Raw genomic sequence first — 20,686 nt, 5'->3', positions numbered from 1 at the left:
AGCTTGGCTTTCAGTGACTTATAGTTACCATAGCAGGATAGTAAGTCCTACGTATAGGAGCACGGTCTATTCGGGACTTGATCCTATGACGGGCATGTTGTTACGTCGTCCGAGTTGACGACTGTACCACCAGACCGACCTTAATAGATCGTATACATTTAAAATATCAACCATTTCATAACTACACCTTTTTAGAAGATCTCACAGATGATTCCTCTTGACTGGGAGTAATTTTCAAAACTAACGATTATGGTAGCCCCTTTTCATAGAAACAACTTACACGGCAACTATACTCTTGTGGGATAAATTGTGATTGCATCACAAATTTCATTGTTTAATTTTTAACTCCAAGTTTTATCCACCTATTCACTCGCTATATGAGTTTCGGCAGTACCTATATACTGTCCAAACCTGTTCCAATCCTTACTAACTGTTAAAGCGCAATCTAGCAAAACTATTACCAGCGTACAGATGAAAACTGGCAAAACTACTCCGAATGCATGAAAACAACTCACACGGAAAGAGCGAATATGTACACACAGAAAATACATTTCACAAACGTTACACTAGCACAAGCGCTTATTCAGCTTCAAAAAAGTAAATTTTAATTCCGTGCCCTCACAACCCACCGTCACCCGCGTGCACGCTCTTCATGACGGTGGTCGGTCTTCAGTTTCACTCTCCCTTTGTTGGGGATAGTTTACCGGTCGAATGGTTTAATCATTGCATATTTAATTCACTTCGTTTGTGTGGAAGGAAGTCATCCCTTCCGGATGGCAAATCCCCGAATCCATCCCTTTCCCCGGTGGCATTTGCAGGCAGGCACAAACTTCTTTGCCCCGGTAATCTGGCGAGCCCCGGAGCGGAGCGATGAGGATGAGGCCAACCAAAGAAAAAAAAATGGCCGCAGCTTCAACTCATTGCTTACGGCCACGGCCAAGTGGTCTGTTACTCCAAAACTCTTACAACAAAAACTTTTGCAAACCCATTCGGGCATGATTGGAAACTGCTGAAACCACTGCCAAGATGCAATAAGATGTTAAGTTTCTTTCCAAATAGTTTCGAAATAGATGCGGTACCGTCTTTTGGCTCCGCAGCTCTTTGCTCTAAGAAATCAATTTAAAGTTTCCATCAATGGACAGTGGCGTTCGTTCTCTTTTTCGCAATCTCTCTCTCTCTCTATCTTTCTATATATCTCTCTACCGTTGTATCTGTCTCTCTCTCATTTTTTCTGCATATCGTTAAGCTCGTTGCTTTAATTTTGTTAAGACGCATTGTGCAATTAGTCATCGTTCGATGAAAAGTTTGGATACCTTCGTAAGATCAAAGTAAAGATTGCTGGTGAATTATGAAATTTAAACACAATTCAATCAATCATCCTAATTAAGCTTAGTTTACCAAATGATGACGAAGGCACCAACAAACCTGAACCATTATCATACAAATGTACACGGTACTTCAAATCGTTCGCCCTTCCACTTCTACCCTCCCAAACACATCACTGCCAGCAAACATGAAAGGAAAACATAATACGCTTCATGTTATTTTATTGCTCCATCCTATCGACAGTTTACGGATTTGTTAGCACTACCCGGTGCCAGTGCACACAGGCTGCCAAAAACGTAGCAATATTGAAGCTGCCACCTGTCTACGGTGTACCGTACCGCACATATTCGCTGTACCGAGCGTTTTTCGCGAAAGCAAACATTGCCGCCCCGTGGAGTTGAGTCCCAAACCTCATATGCTGTATGGCCGACGCATGTCATCCCATCTCCAGCTCGATGCTGGACAGGTCTGGACCGGCTGGGAGGTGCGGCTGCTTTCTGCACTGCTTCGTCGTTCGACGACCAATCACCACGGCAAATGTTTGCTCGTGCAGCAGATGCTCCAGACACTACCACCTGTGACGGAGTCAATTTGTCAAGCCAATACACCGTACAGAGAAAGTTGCCGTGGTGGTGGATAAAGTTTTCCGTAAGGTGATTTGAGCTATTCTTGATCCTTTTTGCGGCTCTACATTCCGGCTAAGTAGCGTGCTTTTGCTCCAACTTCGGTGCGTGCATAGCTAATAAACGCGTTTCCTGTAATAGTTAACTGTTCGACGTAGTTAGCCAATCTAGTCGCACTAACATTAAGCTTTTTATACTGCTTTCCTCTTTTGCTATGCTCATTTTTGATCGATCGATTTCGGGGTTTTGTAGCCCAATGTGCTAAGCGAAAGAAAAATCAACTCTCCATGTAATGGTCGTGTATTTCTTGTGAAGTTTTACACTACCTGCCTTTACATTCCTCAGTGTTTCAATGTGATGTGACCGTACGGAGATAAAATCTTTGATTGTATCGAAAGATCCGGCTCACAATACCCGTTGCCTTTGCCACTGATGAAATAAGAATTTTATAGAGTCGGTACAATTTCACCGATCCATTCTATTCTAAAGGTAAAGACTTATCGGGATGAAAGAAATAGGCTCTTTTCAACACACAACTGAAAAACCTACTCAGGATACTTTTCTTTTTTAGCTCTAAGCCCACACGATCGTTTTGGCAATGTGAAGAAGATAAAAAAAAGAAATATACCCGACAAATCTAGCCCCACGAACCGTAACGCCTGTGGGGGTGGTCCGGTACGGTGAAGTTTTTACACGTATACATAAATAAGTTGCCAATACCGATGACCACATTATTCCTTCGCTCGAAAGGATATGTCACCGCAGAGCACAGCATCGTTGATCTACGATGAAAAGAAAAGTTCACCGTTTCCTGACTTTGCAAACATCCTTTTCTGCAGGTCATCGGGAGTGTTTCATGGCTCGAAGGCACACACAGATCTAAGGTTTGCGATAAGCTTGTGACGGAGTCTTTACGGACACACACACACACACACACACACACACACACACACACACACACACACATGCACCTACATACCTACTGACTCCGGTTGATAGCATACCAGCGCAATGATCCCCGTCGTCAATCCTCGAATATCAGCTGCTTTATCAGGGCCGATGGGAAAGGTGCGCTTTTTTATGTGCTGGTTACTTCACGACATGTCATAAAAAAGGAAATCGAATGGCGCACAAAAACCGGACCAACCGGTGCACGTGTAGCAAAAGGTCACAAAACATAATCTCAGATTTCCGTACGGAGGGGTTTTCTTCGCCCGCCTTTTGTCCAGATTGCCGGTCCTTGCGTGTGGCCAGCGGGCGGTGTGCTAACCATGAGTTTGGGTTTACCTTTTGCCTAGTCACGGTCATCCCAAAATTGGGATGCGGAAGCTCGTTTTATCAGTCGCACGGTTCCGGTATTGATGGGCGTCCACTGTAATTAGCGTCCGAGCATAACAATCTTTTGCAGCAGCTCCACTATTGCTTACAAATGTACCTTTCCATCGAATGGCGCTGGCAAAGATGCTTGGACATTTGATGTGGAAGAGTCATGGGAAACCTCTTCCTCCAACTCCTTTTGGCTGTTTGACAACATGTATTTAACGATTCTTTTCATTCGATTCTGCAACATTATTTGATGCAACAACATTCTGCAACATAATAAAAAGCGATCTAGGATTTGTACAGTTCAATGTTTTCAAGCGCAGCGTTGCAAAACATTTTTGAAATTAAATTAAGAACAGACAATACACAAACAAAAACAAACAAAAAAATTCTTCCCGAAACCAGCAGTTTGTCTGATGGCTTCAACCATAACCGTGTGTCTTTTCTGTCAGCTGTCTGCTCCGTCTCACATAGCAACCGGTGAAACTTTAAGCAGCAAAAAAAACACCAATCAAAGCAACCACCGTCCCCCGTCAAAATACCACGCGTCCTGCACCGGCTCCTGGCGTCGCGCTGCGCGAAAAACTTTCAACAACATCATGAAAAATTCGCAGAACGCCGGTCGCTCCCTTCCGATTCCAACAAACCGCGAGCTAACCGTCAGCCTCATCGGCTCGATAATCCGCTTTGCGATCGATGTGCCACAGGTCCTTGGGCGACGTGAGAATCTAGCGCCCGATAAGCTGTTCTTCCTGCTGCTTCCGATCGTCCGGAACCTCGGCAAGCTAATCGACCGCATCCGACACAGCTCATCTGTCGCGGGCAGAAATGCATCAGACGGTTCCGGTCGCTTTGAAATGTCCGGAGGCCCCGAACTGCCACACACAACGTTAACACGTCCGGCAGCCATGCACCCCAACAATGGTGCTGCACCGGTCTCAACAATACCAGCCACCGCGCCTACCAACGCAATGCTGTGGCAGCATTGTCCACCAAACCCTCAAAGGCAACGTCAGCAGCAACAGCAGCTGCAGCAGCACGACCACCACCATTGCACCAGCACGTCAATGCTAATGAGCGACGAAGATGACGAAGAATCCTCCTCCGTTGCCTTTGAGATGCATCGTGATTCCATCCTGCCCGGCCCTTGCCGGCAGGTCCTGCGCCAGAAGGATGGTAATTACGCGATTCGCGAAACCACCGATACGCGCGGCGCCGATGGCACGTTTCAGCGTATTACCAAAACCATCAGCGGTCCGGACGTGATGATACTGACGAACATTACGAGCCAGCTGGCGGAGCTGCCGACGCTAATGCCAAAGGCGACCGTGGTCGACGCTGGGGCACGGACTGAAAAATAGGTGTGAATCCTGTCGGACGGCGTGAACAGGTTGCCGTACACTACCCCTATCAGCCATGAATCTACCTTTAAAATTAAACAAAGGTATAGTGTCTGCACAACTTAATCCCGCCATCGTGCGTCTCGAGTGAGCGTGAGCTTTTATGCATTACAAACCGTACGAACCATGCTGTACGGTGTTGTCATAGCTGGAAAATATAGCTGCTAACTTTACTTCAACAGCGAGGGGAACAATTTTAATCTCTTCTAATGTATCCTTTCCAGGAAAATCAATTTACAGCCGCAGGAGCTCAAGATAACTCACCACTCGTTCACCTGCCCCGTCCCCGGACACCCGTTCTTGGAAGCTTTTCCAAGAGGAAGTAAGCTTGCCAAATCAAATCGATTTCAAACGCCAGAACACAAACATTACGTGCAACGAGCGGACCGTTATTACATTAAGCATGTGCCGAAGATTAATGGCGTTGTTTGCGGCTGGTAAGGAATGCGCAGTCCACAAGGCGAACCTTCAAATCCTACGCGTAGCAGTATCTTACCTTCACTCAAACCGACCGAATCCGCTACCATCAGCAAGGCGAGCCGGACCGCTTCACTTTCAGGTTCCCGATTTTTTCCGTTTCCCGGATTCGAGTTTGCCGGTTCCGCTTGGGTTAACGTTCGAACGGAAACTAATAAATTAGCTCTTCCGTAACAGTTGTTAGCCAGCTGACCATGTCTGGCATCTTTCTGGCCATTCGGGTTTCTTTTTCTTTTTGTTACTTCTAAATTGTAAGACGCTCTCCCTCGCAACACTGTTTGTGGTTTACTGATGGGTTTTTGTTTGTAGTGTGTAACTCGTTAGGACAATGAAATTGTTCGTTTTCGGGAAAATTAAAGTCACGGTGCGTTTCGCCCCACATTTATGTGCTTTATTTCTCGCCCGCTCGCGAAATTAATTTAATTTAATGTGGTCTTTCGAAGTTCCGAAGAAAACAATGAGTGAAAACAATAATATTTATATTCTGGGAGTGCTTGAGATTAACTTTACGACTTTCTTTTGTCCTTTTTTTGTTGGTTTTTTGTTGAGAAAGAACGGCTAAGTCGTATTACCTAGCATAAATTTGGTTTACATAAATGTATCTTTAAAATAATCTTTATATCTTTATTTTTGTGTAAACTTTTGTTTTGTTCCATCAGTTTTCTGTTTTATATTTTTCCAGAAATACTGTCATAGACAAGTTTTTTTTATACTGCGTTATTTGAATATATTCTCGATACTGAGATACTAGAATATCTTCAAATTATATTCAGTACTGAGTATTCAAAATAGTACACTTCAAATTGGACAGCTCTTCCTACGATGAAAACTTTATTATTTTCTTTCCGTTATTATTAGTTTTAGGAAAAATCGGGCCCAACATCGCCCAGCTGTGTCCCATCGATTTTTTCTAGACCAACATAATGAAACAGATCTACTCCAAACTCTTAAAAACATGCCTACACGCATGTCTTTGTCCGCAGTGGCGAAATTTCCAGATAACTTATTGAAGGTCTTAGATTTATTTTTCAAATAAAAAGCTCGGGTTCCAGCTCGAGTGAAAGGGAACGTGAAGTTTTGTTGTTGTTTTTTTGCTATATTTCATTACAAATTAATCAAAATGTTGCTTATTGTACACCAAAATATAGGATATTCAATTCTCCAACTATTTAGACCAGGGGTCTTCAAACTATGGCCCGCGGGCCGCATGCGGCCCTCAAGAGCTTAAAATGCGGCCCACGATGACTTTGCCAGAGTTAATATAAATATTACGTTATTATGACTTTTTCAAATAAAAATGTATTTTTTACTTTTCTTAGACAAAAATCAAGCTTTACTAACACGAAACAGTACAAGTATCTTTAGTATTTTGTTGAAAAACTATATTTAAACGTTCACTCATCAGTTAAAGGTAGCATCAAATGGCCCTCAACATAGTTATTTTTGAAGCAATGTGGCCCGCAAGCTGAAAAGATTTAAGGCCCCTGATTTAGACAGTACCCACTCGAGTTGTACCCCAAACATTAGCTAAAATAATTATCTTTTAAAGGATGTTCATGAAAAGAAGTTATAACAATTGGTTTTTTTAAACAGCCAGCCGAAAAAAAATCATTTGTTTATGCAAACGTTTGTTGTATAATACAGCATTATTTAATTTGACATATAAAAACCACATTTTAAATAACACTCTAATCCAAAGATACACAGGTAATGCCAAAATTCCAGCATTAGTCGAATATTCGCGTAGGTGTAATATCACGTTATTAACCAAAAAACATTACGTTTGTAAATGTTTGGAAAATATATATACGTGTAAACGCTACTTGATGTCACGGTACGTGTATATTAGCATTAGGTTATTTTTGACAGCTGCCATTAGAACAGAATAAAAAGCGAACGAATCAGGACGCCAAATCGAAGTGACTACAATTTAATCGATTTTACATCTCAGAAGTGGGATAGTGAGCCCAAAATGTCCGTAGATGACCAGAGAGTGACTAAGGATGAGATGCTGTGCGCACTCCAGTCGGCCGAAATAACCGTGCCATGTACGGCAACACTGATGCAGATCCGTGCTCTCTATAAGGAAGCGTACCCTAGCTCGCAACAAAATGGCGATTCCAACGACACCATGTGCAACGCAGCCATTACCGAAAGTAAAGAAGAGAGCGTCACCCAGATCATGAAAACTGATGTGATCAAAGAAAACGACGAAGCTGCAGCAGAAATTGTGCTCCTAAAGCAAAAATGTGAGATACTTGAACTGCGGAACAAATTAGCAGCGCTTGAGAGCCAAAGTCGTGAATACTCCAATACAGCTAGATTGCTTCATCCGGAAGAGGTTAAGCAGATTATTCCGATGTTTGGAGAGGGTGCCAGTTTCTTGCAGTGGATAAAAACGGTAAAACACAGTGCTGAAGTTTATGGTTGGACCGACCAAATGACATTGATGTACGCTAGCAGTCAGCTAACTGGCGCTGCAAAGGAGTGGTACAGTGGTTTCCGGCATTCTGTAACATCGTTTAAAGAATTTGCCGAAGGAATGGGAAAAGCTTTCCCAGACACGCATAATGAAGCTGCTATTCACAAGAAGCTGTTGCATACATTCAAAAGGAATGATGAGTCCTACGCCGCCTACATCTTTCGTGTACATGCCCTTGGAACAACTGGGAACGTGAGTAACGCAGCGATTATAACATACATCATCCGAGGACTATCGCGCGATCCCATGTATGACAACTTAGTGGCGAAAGAATATCGTGATGTGTATGATCTGATTGATCATGTAAACCGATGCGAGATGCATTACCAAATGCGTGAACCACCGTCATCCCCCACTCGTCCACAACCTTCAAGCCGTTTTACATCGATGCTGAAAACCAACACCAAACCAGCCAATGGGCGAGAAGAAATGGTGCGATGCTACAATTGTTCGAGTTTCGGCCATTTTTCCAACCAGTGCCGAAAACCACGTCAGTCTGCCCAACTATGTTTCTTGTGTGGAAGCCCTGATTACAAGAAACAAGACTGCCCGAACGTTGCCCAGAGGATGCCTGCCGCTATATTTGCACCGTGCGATCAGCAGAGTTTCCAACATCAGTGTCCGGCATCACGATTGCCTCAATCCGGTGGCAATGATTACTCACATCTGAACCTGTCGATGGCTGCTGCAGCAGAAAACAATTACGGAGATGATAATGGAAATCAAGTGACTGGTTCAGGAGCTAGGATCGATCCAATTCAGGAGGTAAGTGTCGCATTGCTGAATGATAATGAATTAAGCGCAACGCAATCACGTGTGTTTTGTTTGTTTGATTCTGGCAGCCCTAAAAGTTTCATCAGTGAACAACTTGTGCCAAACATCAAACATACTCCTCAATTTTCGGGATTCTGTGGATTAGGCAACCAGCAGCTTACATCTTTAGGCCATGTGAACATTAGAATAAAATTTCGAAATATCAACGTTTCCCATTCCTTTATGATACTGCCAAAACAACAAACAGCATGGCCCTTGATTGCAGGAAGGGACTTATTAAAAAAGATGAACATCCATTTACATTACCTTTGTTATCGTTATTCTCAAGACAATCTGATGAACTTACTAAAAGAAAATAAATCTACTCTTGCAACACACGTGAAAGCGCGCCTTAATTCATTGGGGATTTTTAAAACTAATTCGAAGGATGAGGCAGACATTTGGACGCAATCTATTTTCCAATCAGACCAGAAAAGATACGATAGTGTTGATGAACATAATCAGACCAACGATAGTGGTACGGAGGCTGAGAGTATTTTGAGGACTTTTTCAGAGTTATGTGCTATTGATATTAGTAAGGAAGCGAACACATTGGATATAGGAAACGAATTGAGTGAAGACCAGATGTGTCTGATAGCTTCATGTGTGGAAAATAACTATCTTCAGCCCTTGAAACTATTCTTGAATCACAACATTCAATGAAAATAAGTGTTACAAATGATACTCCAATATTCTGTAAACCTAGGCGGTTGTCTTTTGCCGAACGCAATCAGGTTCGTGATATAGTTAAAAATTTATTAGAAAAACAAATTATTCGACCCAGCAATTCACCTTACGCATCTGCTATTGTGTTAGTACGGAAGAAAAATGGTGAGGTACGAATGTGTGTTGACTACCGTCCGTTAAATAAGATAACAATTCGTGATAACTATCCAATACCTTTGATTGACACTTATTTTATTTTATTTTATTTTATTTTTTATTTTATTAATTGCTCGGCCACGTTGGGTTACAGCAATAGTGCTTACTGACTATAGTGTACAATTATTCACGAAGGAGTTGGAAGGAGTTTTTGGTACGGAAAAGGAGCGAAGACGGGATCGGTAGACAGGATAGGATATGTTGAAATCGAACAGATCAGAAGTACTATTAAAAGACGACATAACTCTTACAAAAGGCTCATTGCAAGCAAAACGTGTACGACATATAGGTAACTGGAGACGAAAACGATAACGTAAGGTGCGACAAGGTGCATACAAATGTAAGCGCGACAGAAGTGAAGGAGTATCAATCGTATTGAGCAATATGCCAGCGACGAAAGAAGCCTGAGCGACCGAGATGCGGTGCTCCAACTTGGCAAGGCCTAATAGAGTGCATCTATCGTCATACGAAGGAAGCGGAATGGAGTGATGACCCAGCGACCTACGAAATACGATCCTTGTAAAACGTCTCTGGATCCTCTCAATCCTTTGGAGCAGAGATATTTGGACAGGAGACCAGATGACACAGGCATATTCCAGTACGGAACGGACCCAACAACAATAAAGGGACTTAAGACAAAAAGGATCACGAATTTCAGTGGACATGCGACAAATATAACCAAGACTTTTGTTGGCCTTGTTGATGACATAGTCCGTGTGCTCCTTGAAAGAAAGACTCGGGTCAAAGAAGACGCCAAGATCCTTAGACAAGGACGCACGGGGAATAGGGGCATCACAGACACTATAAGCATGAGTTATACTTGTAGAAGATCGGAAGAAAGACAAGACAGAACATTTTTCAGGACACAGGACTAAACCGTTAGAAGCACACCATGTAGAGAATTTACAGAGCCAGGATTGAAGGACTAGACAATCAGCTGTAGAAGATACAGGAAGAAAAATTTTAACGTCATCCGCATATAGCAAGAAGCCGTTAGGAGGAAGGATCGAAGTACAGTCATTGAGGAAGAGAATGAACAGTAAGGGACTAAGGACACTACCTTGAGGGACACCCGAAGAACTAAGAAAACATTCAGAGAAAGAGCCACAGATTTTAACTGCATATGAACACCTAAGCGGCATAACTTGCCTCGAACACCTAAGCGGTAAACGGTATTTCACTCTCTTAGATCTCAAAAGCGGCTTTCATCAAATTAAGATGCACGAAGATTCTATTAGTTACACTGCCTTTGTAACACCTGACGGACAGTATGAATATCTGAAAATGCCATTTGGGCTAAAAAACGCTCCATCAGGATTTCAAAGATTCATTAACTCAGTACTGCGAGAATTCATCGACGAAGCCAAACTAGTCGTCTATCTTGACGACATAATCATAGCGTCAAAGACGTTTCAAGATCATTTAGAAACTCTAGGTGCTGTTTTAAAAACTCTTAGGAAGAATGGATTGGAACTGCGTATTGACAAATGCAAATTTGGGTGCAGTAACTTGGATTACCTTGGTTACTATGTAAACTCAAAGGGAATTCAACCAAGCAACTACCACATTAAGGCTATCCAAAATTACCCAGTGCCTAAAACCTCAAAGGAAGTTCAGCGTTGTCTTGGTTTGTTTTCCTATTTTAGACGATTCGTCCCGTCTTTCTCGAACATTGCAAAACCTTTGAGCAATCTACTTAAAGAAAAAGTGTCTTTCCAATTTGATGAAGCATGTATGAACGCATTTAATGAATTGAAAACCAAATTAATTAATGCTCCTGTGTTGGCAATTTATGATCCTTCTCGAGAAACAGAACTACATTGCGATGCCAGCACAGTTGGATTTGGCTCGGTTTTACTTCAAAAGCAAGATGATGGGAAATTCCATCCAGTGGCATATTTTTCGAAAACTGCTTCTTCTAGTGAGTCCAATCTTCACAGCTACGAGTTAGAAACTTTGTCAGTGATTTACGCCTTGAAGCGTTTTCATGCATATGTGCATGGTATCCCAAATAGCCAGCTCGTACTTTATAGCTGATTTGGGGCTGTTTTACGAAAAATCGGGCCGATGTCGTACTTTGTGGCTGATTAAGAGATGAAACAGTACTTGGTGGAACCATAAAGCTTTTTAACTAGCACCCGGTACTCTTTGGAACTTTGCGGCTGATTAGCACTATGTGTAGGGTTCATGGTAGAACTTTAAGGCTTGTTAAGAATGTGTACCGAACTTGGTGGAACTTTATAGCTTTTTAATGCATGACATCGGTACAAGGTGGGTCTTGTCAAAGTGTCAAAGACAGACGCCGTCAATCATCTCATTGCTGCTGTACAAGTAAGATAAGTTAATTGAAGAAGGAATATTGACTGAAGTGATTGTGATTTTTTAGTAAACTATGTAAAATTATGTGAAATTAAAGAGCTTTTGGAGTTTTAAAATAAACATGCACATAACAAAACACAAATCGTGTTGTTTATTTCATCGATGACGCTTGCTTGAAAATAAAACACAAAGAAATATAATCCCTGGCATCCTGGCATAAGGAAGCTGCTTAGGCGCTGTTTGAAAGACCCACATAGAACTTTGATGCTGTTTATCTACTGCAAAAGGCGAATTAGAGCAGCGATCTTTAGCGTGCCAAAATGAGCTGCTTAAGCAATTCTGGCTATTTGGGATCCCTATAAAGATAGTAACCGATTGTAATTCCCTAGTGGAAACTTTGAAGAACAGGAACTGCTCCGCCAAAATTGCAAGGTGGTCCCTGTTCTTAGAAAACTATGAATACACTATGCAGTATCGCCCTGGAACAGCAATGGGTCACGCTGATGCACTTAGTCGCTCCAAAATGGCAGGTGCTGTTGACGAGTTGGATCTCGACATTCAGTTGCAGATAGCTCAGGGCCGAGATCCTACATTAGTTCATCTAAGAACCGAACTAGAAACAAAACCAATTCCAGGGTACACACTACTGGATGGTGTGATATATCGTCAATCCCCTGAAAGCAAATTGCAATTGATCGTTCCAAAAGAACTGATAAAAAATGTGATTAGAAGCACTCATGAAAGCATAGGCCATTTAGGTGTTGACAAGTGCTGTTCACAAATCGCCAAACACTATTGGTTTTCAGGTATGAAAAATCAGGTACAAAATTTCATTCAGAATTGCCTTAAATGTATACTTTTCTCTGCCCCCCCAAGAAAAACCAAGCGCAATTTGTACAACATCCCCAAAAGTTCAGTACCTTTCGATACCCTTCACATCGACCATTTTGGCCCATTACCATCCATAAAATCTAAAAAGAAATACATTTTAGTGGTGATCGATTCTTTTACTAAATTCACAAAACTTTACCCCACCACTACGACCAACACAAGGGAGGTTTGTTCTGTGTTGGGACAATATTTTAACTATTATAGCCGTCCCAAACGAATAGTGAGTGATCGTGCAACTTGTTTTTCATCTCAGGAGTTTAAAACGTTTCTCGGTGATCGTAACATAATACATGTTCAAAATGCCGTTTGTTCCCCTCAAGCCAACGGTCAGGTTGAGAGAGTTAACAGAGTAATCAAACCCATGTTAAGCAAAATTACTGATTCCGTGGATCATGCAGATTGGTGTTCCAAATTATCTGAAGTCGAATATGCGCTGAACAACACAACACACTCGTCAACGTATTTTGCTCCTTCGGTTTTGTTATTCGGTGTCGAACAACGTGGTACCATTATAAACGAATTCAAAGAGTATCTAGATAACAAAAACGAACCTTCTAGAAATTTAGAAACTATTCGTTCTGAAGCTTCTGAAAATATAAAAAGATCACAGGAAATCAACCTGATTCAGTTTGGCAAAAGACACAACCCAGCGGTAGAATTTGCGGAAGGGGATCTTGTTGTTATTCGAAACGTCGATAATTCAGCAAATTCTAACAAGAAATTTATTGCCAAGTTCAAAGGTCCTTACATAGTTCACAAACAACTCCCGAACGACCGTTATGTAATTCGAGATATCGATGGTTTCCAACATACTCAAATCCCATATGATGGTATACTTGAGTCTGATAAGCTTAGACATTGGATTGCGCCAGATGCTGATCTTGCCCCAGAATTATGTGATGCGACACTACATGATGAGAATGTTTAACGAATTGAGGACAATTTATTTGTCAGGATAGGCCGAGTTGTAGAAGTTTGGAAAATGTATATACGTGTAAACGCTACTTGATGTCACGGTACGTGTATATTAGCATTAGGTTATTTTTGACAGCTGCCATTAGAACAGAATAAAAAGCGAACGAATCAGGACGCCAAATCGAAGTGACTACAATTTAATCGATTTTACACGTTAAAGGATTATTTGGGAGAATTGAAGCAGTTTTTTACATTGATTCGTGCACACATTTAAGAAATTTTCACTAGTTGTTGTTTAGCTAATTTAAATAGCTAAAACTCATCAACACGTCCATCCTACGGACCATCGACCATCGTAAGGATGGAATTCTTGAAACACAAATGTTGTACCACCCCAATTTTTATCAAATTTCAATTATCCTCCATGTAACCATACACTAATACCATTCTGAATGGCCAAGGGTATTTGCTTAGCCACAGTGTGTAGTTTTTTTTTCTCCTGATAACCCTTTCCCACACTAAGTGCAATTCGTAGTGAGCAATTGTTACAGTGTGGCGTTAGTAAAAGAAGCTTGCCTTGTAGGCAAACCACAACGGACATAAAAATCTAATTCAGAAAGCAGGTTTACAAACACACACACACACATTGATTAACATGTTTTGATACTTATATTTAGGATTCGGAATGAAAATTGTATACCTCTACTGTTTGGAGAGCAATGAGGGAAATCGAAGTGATATGTAACGTATTGGAAATGTATTTAAATACGTTTTATCTGTGTTTATAAAAGATAAATTTAAATAAGAGTTATGTTGAAACGTGTTGTAATAATATCTGTAAACTTTGTTTCTTTTACTAAGCGGATTTTTTATTTTTTATTAACTCTGGAAACTTCATGTTTCATTGACTTGATCGTTTTTTTTAAACATCTATTTCATATATAATGTATATTTGTCACGTCATGGGGCTGACACTCCAGGCTGTGTGGTGTTAAATAAGTCTCCTGTAAAACCTGTATAGATCGGCATGACCGCTTAGAACGTTACACCAACTAGAAGATGAATGGAGAGGTATATTTTTTAGTTTCAATCATAAAATTGGCTTCAAAATCAGTCAATTTCAACACGCTCTAAGTGTGTAAATCCGGATCAAAACGCAGCCTTATAATTAGACACAAAAACAATTCCATTAAAGAAAAGGAAACCAAAAAACAACAACAAGAATAAGAAATGCTCCTAGCACCGCAGCCCCATAAACCCACAAATCCCCGAAAGGATCAGCAGAAAATGAGAAGAAACAAACCAATCAGTTGATTGAGCGACATGACAACGCTCTATGTTCGTCCGTTCGTCGGTTCCCGTTTCGGTGATTGATTTATAGCACACCGTATGCTTTCAATCCAAGCTTCCCTGTGACCCGCAGATCAAAGGCCGCCACGGAGGCAACCAACAACAAAAAAGCGCTTGAAAAGCCTCAATCTTTCAAAGCACAACTTTAAACATAAGTACGCCACTAATCTAAAAGTAGAAACAACGGGGCGTTTTTTGTGGTGAGAGCAAAGGGCCCCATTTAGTGTGGCCGGTTGTTCCGGTCTTGGGCGTAGTGAAGTCGTAAAATGCCCGCCGTGGTGCTGGTGCGAGAAAGTAAAACCGGTAAAAGGTGTAATGGCGTGGGTAAACATGAAACCTCATCGCCCCAACCCCGCATCCCAAATTCGGAATCAAAACAGTTTCACTTAGCGAAGATAACAGTGAAATAATTGTATTTGTCTTGGGAAAATCCGTTTTCTTCAGGGTCAGTAAATCTCAGGTTCGGTTCGGGACGGTTGGGATTCAGCACGGCGCCGATGAGGAGCTATGTCATGGCATAGGAGCTCTCTCTCTCTCTCTCTTTCTGTTGCCTTGCTTTTTGTCCTAATACCATTTCTTCCATAAATCTTTCCAATCCGCTCCAACTCCCCCCCCTTTCCCCATTGAATCACCCGACTGGACCAATTCGCTTCGATACATCATCATTCGCGGTGTGACGATGATGTCGTGTGGAGGAAAAACTTTTGTTTTCCAACCATTGCTTCTTACAAGCCCCAAGGGTATTTATAGAGCCCAGACGGAGGCCCCCCCGGGCGCAAATGAAAAAGAATCGCTCCCAAACAGCAAGCCGTAAGTGTCTCCGTGGGAAAAAAAAGCATCGGACGAGCTTGTGTTCTGTGTCCGCTGGTGACAGTATAAATATTAGCTGCCCCTTTCTCCCAAGCTTCTGATCGGGTGTTTCACCTTCTTGATTGCGTCACCGGCGTGTTTTTACGTCCCATTTAAGTGGCGGAATTATCGTTCGACCGGTTTTTGCTATCATTTACACCGAAATCACGGCCTGTTCCTGAGTTCCAAATATAACCCATTCACGGCAGTACCAGTTAGGAACTAATCGCCCCGTGCGGCTACTCCATTCAGTGGAACATCATTATCGAACAAGAGCAGCTCATCAGAAGCACCGAAACCAGCCCACCCACTCGGTGCCGGAGTTCATAAACTACCCACCGAGCGCGATTAGTGTTGACATCACCGACCACAACCAGGGAGGTCGGCCCAATCTATCAACAATAATATCGTCCGTGTCTAACTCGGTACGCGGTGTACAGGATAGCCCATTTCTATGTCGCCAATTAATTAATTATTTGATTAGTATGATTGCTTTTGCCAATCGATGTGAAAAAATTGCCCGATTCTATCTATCCGTACCGTTCGGCCTAAGCTGCGCCCACCAAATCCCTTTCCACCGTAACTTCACCCCTAGCCGTTCACAACAATCGCCATGGTTGGGAAGGCTTTTTGTTGGTGAAGGCCACGCGCGAACATGCTTACAGCAACGTAATCTGGAGCGCTTTATTACGCATCTCTGGCCGAAATCATTACACCAAATTGAATAATGGGAGCAGGGCATCGGGAGCCGGTTCGCTTTGCTGTGTAGGCAGATTTTTTGCAATCTGGAGGCTCTCTTTTTCGTTGTTGTTGTCTTGTTGGTTGCTGCTGTGGTTGGTTTTTGTTTGTTTGTCCAGTGTCTTGCATCGCGACGAACTCGATCGGATGTGTTCCGTCTGTTGAAACTGTTTCGCACAAAGGACGTGGTAATGGACTAGTAAACAATGTTGATAATACACGAGAAATCTAATTGACGTAACAAACGACCATCGAGATTGGTGGACTGGACCGATGCGACAGTGAAAGCGATACGGCTTAACCGGTCAAGAGGAAGGCGTACCCGACTCGTACGTCCAAAGGAAGACCGGAAGCGCTCAACGACTGTACACAGCCAGATCGGGACATAAACAAACTGCCGGGGCGGCTGCCCTATTGCGCTCTGCTCAGTTCGTCGTAATGGTGGGCGAACGGGCAAATGAGCAACAATAACAAGCAGAAATGCAAGGAGCGAAAATATTCTTTCTTTATGTCATACCGCTTGGTTTTGCGCTTGTAACGATGTTCTTGTCTCTCGTCTCATTTGGTTTCGAACGCTATTTGGTTTTTGCGCTAGTACGTGCATGGGCTGAAACTCAATCTAGCTTCATAATGATCACGCTGGATCAAGAGGGTTGGTACAGAAGTTTAGAACATATTTGTAATTCTGTTGATATTGTACTATTACAGGAAGATTTCCAACTATCAGAGTCTCTATTTAATTTGATCAAGTTTGAGTGCTAGATAAATAGGTAACATGGTTAAATAAATAATTAAATAAATTTTATAAACGAAGCAATGCAGTACACCAACTGTAAAGTTTTAAGACCCCTGGAATAGATGAACATAATTTACTATTGTTTTACTTAACGAGAAGAACATAATTTAAAAAAAAATACATCGTTTACATTCAAGAATTCTGGGTAATCCAGTAATTATATGGCATGCGAGCTCACCCTTTTTATTAAGCATTGCGACACATATTGATTGAAACCCGAGTCCAAATAAACAATGTTAAACTGCTTTTGGACATTGTTAAACTATAAGTAAACATCTGATGTCTATCTGAAATACTGATTCGTATCTGAACTTCGTTCAATTGTAACTAAACAAGTGATACCCCTAACTTGATCCGTTTTCCGTATGGACTGTTTAGACTTTTGTTGGTGCCTTCATTTGCAAAAACAGTTTGAATTTGTGTGTCAATAATTTATACTGATACAATCAAAACTAATAATTGACTATTAAAATAGTGCGAAATTAATTACAATGAAGCTCTAAACAATTTAATTGCAACAAAATGATCATCGAAGAAACGAAGCCAGGTAATATAAGCGTACGTTAATATTGAGGAAAGAAAATGTTTAGTTGTAATTGAGCCAAGTTCCGAAAGGCATCAGTATTTCAGGTGGCTGTCAAATGTTCACTTACAGTTGAACTATGTTCAAAAACAGCTTAACATTGTGTATTTGGGCAACACAAAAAATTTGTGGTGTTCAAAACGGATCTTTTTGAAGATCAGCTCAGTTCCGGTTCATTCACAAAGCTGATCCGGATCATTTGATCCGATCAATCATTTAATCATTCGTTCTCTGCAGAACCTTTCAGTTAATGCCAAATCTGCAGTCAAAGAGAAAGAGAACATCTCAGGGCTCTACCAAGGTTTTTTGGTTGTTTCTCATTTTTGTTTTTGAATGGTTCTCATAGTGTTTTACTTCGTTCCCACGATTTATTGCGTTTTGCGATGATTCGACACAAAGCGATGATTCGGATCTTTCAAAAACTGATGCATGTTTCACTCGCTCAATTTACTGATCCGGATCATTTGAACGTATCCTGTTCTGATCTTACATCTTTATTTGGGATAGAAAAAAGTGTAATATTTCGTCTAACCGTGCGCCCAGACACGTTGAGACAATTTCGCGCCGTAAAAAAAGGAGCGTTACAATGCGTTACATTTAATCTGTCATTTTTTTTCGTTACGGTGTTTTTACGTTGTTTTTTTTTTCCTCACGGCGCGACGCTATTTAGCGAAATGGCTGGTTACACGGTAATTATTAATTGAAATTCAGTTCAGTATGGACAAACTCTGGCTACAGACAGAACATCTTAAGTTGGATAAATTTTAATTGTATTTTAATTTTGTGTAACTTCATCACATACATACAATGAAGCTGAATGTAACAATCGATTTGATGCTTCAAGAATGTTGTTTAAAAAAAAGTATGCTGAAAACTTTTTTGTATCAGTCAATGTTTTATTATTGTTTTTGGTACTTCTGCTTATTTGTTAGAGTTTAGTGTACATAAAAACAATTCTTCTTACTCCGGCTCAATTTATTATTGTTTATGTTGAAGAGTTTACTTTGCCTCCAGCTATTAATCCACCTATTCACTTAATGGTGAATGTTTAATGTAATTTTCTGTGCAATTGTAAAACTATTTTAAAGAAAAGCTAGTAGCAGTTAACTGCTTTGTACATATGCACAACGGAACCAATTTCGAAAGAATTCTCTATAAATGTATCACATAAACCTACATGGTTGTCAAATAATGAAAACCTGACAAGCGCACTGAACAATAACAATAATGCAATAATGAAGAAAATACAAAATCATTTTTGTTTAGCACTTATAACTTAATGCGATAATTATAAAACTCAATCCAAGAAAAATGATTGTGCTCACGGAAAAGTAAAGTGAAATATTTTTAAAAAGATTAAACATCAATCATGAAACTTGCTCCGTTGATGATCTTTTGCCCCCATTAACACCCCGTTCAAAAATACATAATCATTAAATTTGCGAAAGAAAGAAACGCTCAGCACATAGCTACTTTTGGCGTATATTTCCACTAAATTACTTCGTGTCTATCAAGCCTTCATTTGACGTCACAACAGACAGAATTTACAAGCTTTTTTCTCTCTTTTCAATCACCGAAACTTTTTCACCACTCAAGTTTCAACGAATCGGGTAAGGCGATGTGTTGCGTCTCAGTTCGCCGAATTTGTGTGGATATGTGATGTGTATGTGTGGTGGTCTATTTTTCCAACGCTCATCAGCATCTCAACGTGCATATGACCGTTTATAGAAAAAAATGCTGTAGCTCGAGCACCACATCAACCTGTGCTGTTGAAGAAAAGAAAAATAAAAAGCTTGCCCGATGAAATTCTGCCCATACGGAACATGCCTGCACAACAACCATTCAGCTACAGCGACACTCTGCCCACATTTTCAAATCCGAATAATTGCGAAAATTCTTGATTTCGTTCTGAAATTCCTGTACGCTAGCAGGCCCTCGGATTCGGGACCGAACGCGCGGGATGCGTTCGAAACGAACGAGCCGGGACTGTATCTGGGCCCGTGGGCCCCGATGAAAAGCAATTTCGAAGGTTCAAAGTTATGCCAACTTTTACCTCCGGGCTGTGGGAAATGTTAGCGTTGGAAAACAATACAACAACGCAACCCCAATCCCAATCCCCGTCTGCAGTACCACCGGGCCGACCCCGGGGTCCCGAGCAACAGGAACGGGCGAGGGGCCATAAACAAACCGCCAAGGGATCGACCCGAGCCGACGGATGGAATCGATCAATCGTGAAAATTTTGACGATATAAACCGACTAGCAAAAAATAAAGACGGAAAGAAGAGAGGATTTCATAAATCCATCCTGCATTGCCAGCGCATGTAAAAATTTTCATCTGGTGGTGCTCGCAACAGAAAATCGTTTGAAGTATTGTTTCACAGTTACACTGTGCTGCTTTAACCGGGCAGCTAGAATGACGAACTTTTCGGTGCTATGGGTGTAACAGCTTCAGAAAATGGAAGCATAGATGGAGAGAATTAAAGTTGGAGAAATTGACGAGATCGTTAGAGCTTAATAAAGACGAGTTTGTATTTCCAATATTACAAGGGCCGAACAGTAAGTGTGCAGTAGGTGCATTTTATGCGTGCATTTTTGAGGTTTTTTTCTCCTATACTTTACCTCTAAATAAAATTATTTTATATTTAACGTAATGTTATATAAACAATGAACGAAACCACGTTGTAGCAGCTATTTTCCAATGTTTATTTCGAGTTAAACATCACCTCTGACAATAAGATGTAAATTAAAAAAAAAAATCTAGAATTATTTGAACCCTTCTGGCCGTTCTGGCCTTGTTTCATGGTCCATACTTCGCATGTCAATGGTATTTTACGATTTATTTGAGTTGTTCGATATCTGTTGCTCTACGTCCATGATAAAGGAAAGTTTAAGACATGGTTAGACTAGAAAGTCCATCA

The 20,686-nt window shown here is 41.2% G+C and overlaps 2 protein-coding genes across 2 annotated transcripts in view; one reads left to right on the top strand and one right to left on the bottom strand.

The window, feature by feature from the left end:
* Positions 1-20,686, bottom strand: part of LOC120949177 (carbonic anhydrase 2) — a 221,145-nt gene that overhangs the window by 12,696 nt on the left and 187,763 nt on the right. The window lies entirely within an intron of this gene.
* LOC120953458 (uncharacterized) lies at positions 3,747-5,363 on the top strand. The gene is made up of 2 exons (XM_040373379.2): positions 3,747-4,716; positions 4,897-5,363. The coding sequence occupies exon 1, from the start codon at positions 3,872-3,874 to the stop codon at positions 4,631-4,633; it is 762 nt and encodes a 253-aa protein (XP_040229313.1). The 5' UTR covers positions 3,747-3,871; the 3' UTR covers positions 4,634-4,716; positions 4,897-5,363.

This window comes from Anopheles coluzzii, chromosome 2 (assembly GCF_943734685.1).
Source record: "Anopheles coluzzii chromosome 2, AcolN3, whole genome shotgun sequence".
Taxonomy (NCBI): domain Eukaryota; kingdom Metazoa; phylum Arthropoda; class Insecta; order Diptera; family Culicidae; genus Anopheles; species Anopheles coluzzii.
This window is presented reverse-complemented; position numbering and strand designations above follow the sequence as displayed.

Coding starts and splice junctions, on each gene's coding strand:
- LOC120953458 (XM_040373379.2), top strand. CDS start 3,872: ATGAAAAATTCGCAGAACGCCGGTCGCTCCCTTCCGATTCCAACAAAC.